Source organism: Penaeus monodon, chromosome 35 (genome assembly GCF_015228065.2).
Source record: "Penaeus monodon isolate SGIC_2016 chromosome 35, NSTDA_Pmon_1, whole genome shotgun sequence".
Lineage (NCBI taxonomy): Eukaryota > Metazoa > Arthropoda > Malacostraca > Decapoda > Penaeidae > Penaeus > Penaeus monodon.
The window spans coordinates 27,117,794-27,122,793 of NC_051420.1; the positions used below are offsets into that span (position 1 = coordinate 27,117,794).

The window sequence follows — 5,000 nt, forward strand, 5'->3', positions numbered from 1 at the left end:
CTCTCTCTATCTCTCCTCTCCCTGTCTCTCTCCTCTCCTCTCTCTCTCTCCTCAGCTAGAAAACGATTGTATTGGGGGAGGTAATCTGGCAATTTCTGTCGTTTCTCTCCCAGTGGTCTTTAGGTTGTGTTCCGCGACCGTCACCCTCAGTCTCTTCACGACCAAGCTGGAAGGACGTGGTTATTAAAAAGATGATAATAATAGATAAATAAAAAAAGATAAAGAGTTAGGGGAGTAATGGTAATGGTGGACATAATGGTAATTATAATGGTGATCGTGGTATTGGTATGGCTGTTGATAGCGATGGTGTTGGTGGTAATGATGATGATGATGATGGTAATGGAGATGGTGATGGATGGTGATGATGATGGTGGTGGTGATGATGGTGGTGGTGATGATAGTGAAGATGGTGATGGTGATGATGATGATGGTGGTGGTGATGATAATGACGATAATAATAATAATAAACTAATAATAATAATAATAATAATAATAATAATAATAATAATAACAATAATCACCATCACCATCACCATCCTCCTCCTCCTCATCATCATCATCATCCTTATCCTCATCCTCATCATCCTTATCACTATCATCATCATTTCCATTATCTTATGATCATTTCATTACCCTTATTGTTGATGAGGTTGTTGTTGCATTGTTAAAAGTGTCGTGAACATCATCTATAATGATATTACTGTCAATATCATCATCATCGCCAAAATTGTCGTTATCATCATGTTCCCTTTCTCATCCTCCTCCTTCTCCATCTCCTTCTCTTTCTCCTCCTACTCTTCCTCCTCTTCCTCCACCTCTTATTCCTCCTCCTCCTCCTCTTCCTCCTTCCTCCTCCTCCTCCTCCTCCTCCTCTTTCTCCTCCCCCTCCCTCCCCCTCTGTTCTTCCTCTTCCTCCTCATCTTCTTCCTCCTCCTCCTCTCTTTCTACCTCCTCCCCCTCCCACTCCTCCTCCCCCCTCCCCCTCCTCCTCCTCCTCCTCACCACCACCACCATCCCCCACCAACCTTCTCCCACGACACTCACCCATTCATACAGTGCGCTGCCGTGATCACGTGTGAGTCAGAGACGACCACTGCTCCACAAATGACCTTCTTCATGTTACTGTATCTGAGATTAGCTATCCAAGGGTACTGATTCACAGCGGGTGTGGAACCTCCTATGATGCGGGCAGGGTATTCGATTCCACACTCTGGGGAGGAGGAAAGGGAGAGGGAGAGAAGGTCCTTCATTCAGGAGGAGGGGCTTTGTCGAATAAATAATTTGTTGGGAGATGGCGTGTATTATGGGGTTATTCTCAATGGGGGAAACAAGCGTATATATGAGTAAGTATTCACAAGGACAAATAAAAATGAGTACAGCAAACATACGTATGTAAATAGATAGATATGTTCATATACATATATATATAAATATCTATCTATCTATCAATCTATCTATCTTTATTTATATTTACATCTATCTATTTCTATTTCTATCTATCAATCTATCTATCTTTATTTCTATCGATATCAGTCTATATCTATATCTATCTATCTGTCTATATATATTATGTATGCACTTATGTATGTCTATATATTATGTATGTATGTATGTGTGTATGTATCTATATGTATGTATATAAACACACACGTTTATATATATATATATATATATATATATATATATATATATATATATATATATATATATATATATATATATATACATATATATATATATATATATATATATATATATATATATATATATATATACACACACATATATGTATGTATTAATTTATATTCATATATACATATACATATATACACATATATATAAACGCACACACATGTATACATATATATGTGTATATATGTGTGTGTGTGTGTGTGTGTGTGTGTGTATACATATATATATATATATATATATATATATATATATATATATATATATATATATATATATATATATATATACATATACATATATATGTGTGTGTGTGTGTGTGTGTGTGTGTGTGTGTGTGTGTATGTGTGTATGTGTATACATATGTGTATATATATATATATATATATATATATATATATATATATATATATATATATATATATATATATATATATATATACATATATTTATCTATGTCATTATTTATATAGAAACACACACACACATAAAATGCGAGCGTGTATATGCATATAATGTGTCTGCCCCCCCCCCTCCCACAGGGCTCCGAAAGGAAAGTCCTGCGCCGAACCGACTCGACCCAAGGGAGGCGCAGCAGCTGTTAAATCTTAGCAATTACTTCGGAGGGAAAACAACGAGAAAGTTTCTACTCACGGCAGTCGTATCGTGCATTCCTTGGCACTGAAAGGAAAGGAAAGAAAGAATTAAGAATATATATATATATATATATATATATATATATATATATATATATATATATATATATATATATATATATATATATATATATATATATATATATATATTGTGGATTTTGATATGATTCGGTTTATTGTTTTGATGTGTATGTTGTGTTTTTATTTTTATTTTTATTTTTTGTTATTAATTCTAATTCTTAAATGTATATTTATTCTTTAAGGGTCGTTTTTTTGTTGATTATCTATTTGATTATTTGTCTTACTGCTCTATTTAGTGTCCTTATTATTATTATTACTGATATCACAATTGTTAGTATTGGTGTTGTTGTCAATATCGTTTTTTAAATATGCTACTAATGCTGCTGCTACAATACTACAACAATAACAATAATAACTACAATAGCTACAGCTACTAGTATCAACATCATTACTATTATTAAAATGATTATTCTGTAATCATGCTTATATCATCTATAGTTTGAATGGGCACAGTGCCGGTTACAAAGCCATGATGTAATAATTTTGAAAGAATAATTACAGTGGCACTTTACCATCAACCTTTCTCTTTTTTTAAGCCTTTCTCTCTCTCTCTCTCACCTTTCTCTCTTTTATCACCCCTGTCTCTCTCACTTTCACTCCTTTCCCCTTTCGTAAATTTTGACATTATCGACGGGTTCGGTTTGTGTGCCATATTATCTTTACTTTCGAATTTTCTTGTGTCTCTTGTTCGCTTATCGCTGAGAGATTATGGTGCTAGGAATGTCTAGAACTATTGCGTTTTCTCTCTCTCTCTTTCTCTTTCTGTCTAACTGTCTGTCTGTCTGTCTGTCTGTCTGTCTGTCTGTCTGTCTCTCTCTCTCTCTCTCTCTCTCTCTCTCTCTCTCTCTCTCTTTCTCTCTTTCTCTCTCTCTCTCCCTTCCTCCCTCTCCCTCCTTCTCCCCCATTCACACCCCCCCCTCTCCATCCCCCGCCCCACCCTCCATCTCCCTCCCCCTCCTTCCCCCAACCACACCCTCCCTCCTCCCCCTCCCCCCCCCCCCATCCTTCCCCCATCCGATACTAACTCCTGAGGAAGACGTCGCAGGAGAAGACGTTCTTGGTCCTCCCCTGCGGGGCGCTCGAGATGGTCATGCTGTCACTGTTCCTTTTGATCGTCAGGAAGGACCTCCGACCGCACATCCTGGGGGAGGGGGAGGGGGGTTAGGAGGAGGAGGAGGAGGAGGAGGAGGGAAGAGGGGAGGAGGAGGAGGAGGAGGAGGAGGAGGAGGAGGAGGAGGAGGAGGGTGTGGAGGAGGAGGAGGGAAGAGGGGAAGAGGAGAAGGAGGAGGAGGAGGAGGGGGAGGAGGAGGAGGAGGAGGAGGAAGGGAAGAGGAGGAGGAGGAGGAGGATGGTGATGAGGATGAGATTTTATCATTATCGTCATTATAATTACTGTTAATATTTAGTGATATTATAATCGCTATTGTTATCATCAACATTGATATCACTTTTGTCATCATCATTATCATCATCGTAATTACTGTCATAATTATCATCATCATCACCGCAACTACAATCTTTATATTATTTATATAATCTTTTTTTTAGCATAACCATCATTACCATCACCATTACCATTCCTATTCTCACCATCATCATCATTATCATCACCATTACCATCACCATCACTATCATCATTCACAGTCCTTCTCCCATTCCCGTCACCATCATCACCATTACCATCACCATCATTATCATCACCACTCCCACTCCCACTCCCATTCGCTATTCCCCGTTCCCATTCCCACTCCCATTCGCTATTCCCCGTTCCCACTCCCACTCCCATTCCCTATTCCCTACTCCCACTCCCACTCCCATTCCCTATTCCCCGTTCCCACTCCCACTCCCATTCCCTATTCCCCACTCCCACTCCCACTCCCATTCCCTATTCCCCACTCCCACTCTCACTCCCATTCCCTATTCCCCGTTCCCACTCCCACTCCCATTCCCTATTCCCCGTTCCCACTCCCACTCCCATTCCCTATTCCCCACTCCCACTCCCACTCCCATTCCCTATTCCCCGTTCCCACTCCCACTCCCATTCCCTATTCCCCGTTCCCACTCCCACTCCCATTCCCTATTCCCCGTTCCCACTCTCACTCCCATTCCCTATTCCCGTTCCCACTCCCACTCCCATTCCCTATTCCCCACTCCCACTCTCACTCTCATTCCCATTCCCTATTCCCCACTCCCACTCCCATTCCCTATTCCCCACTCCCACTCTCACTCCCATTCCCTATTCCCCACTCCCACTCTCACTCCCATTCCCTATTCCCCACTCCCACTCCCACTCCCATTCCCTATTCCCCACTCCCACTCCCACTCCCATTCGCTATTTCCCGTTCCCACTCCCACTCCCATTCCCTATTCCCCACTCCCACTCTCACTCCCATTCGCTATTCCCTACTCCCACTCCCACTCCCATTCGCTATTTCCCGTTCCCACTCCCACTCCCACTCCCATTCGCTATTCCCCACTCCCACTCCCATTCCCTATTCCCCGTTCCCACTCCCACTCCCATTCCCTATTCCCCACTCCCACTCTCACTCCCATTCCCTATTCCCCGTTCCCACT

At 41.1% G+C, this 5,000-nt stretch overlaps 1 protein-coding gene across 1 annotated transcript in view; it reads right to left on the reverse strand.

Annotated features, from left to right (window-relative positions):
- LOC119595286 overlaps positions 1-5,000 on the reverse strand; it is a 25,800-nt gene that overhangs the window by 3,638 nt on the left and 17,162 nt on the right. Inside the window, exons 6-9 of the mRNA XM_037944443.1 lie at positions 3,452-3,567; positions 2,344-2,370; positions 1,045-1,210; positions 65-166 (exon numbers count right to left, since the gene is read on the reverse strand). Coding sequence (XP_037800371.1) covers positions 65-166; positions 1,045-1,210; positions 2,344-2,370; positions 3,452-3,567 — 411 coding nt within the window. The remainder of the gene's footprint in view (positions 1-64; positions 167-1,044; positions 1,211-2,343; positions 2,371-3,451; positions 3,568-5,000) is intronic.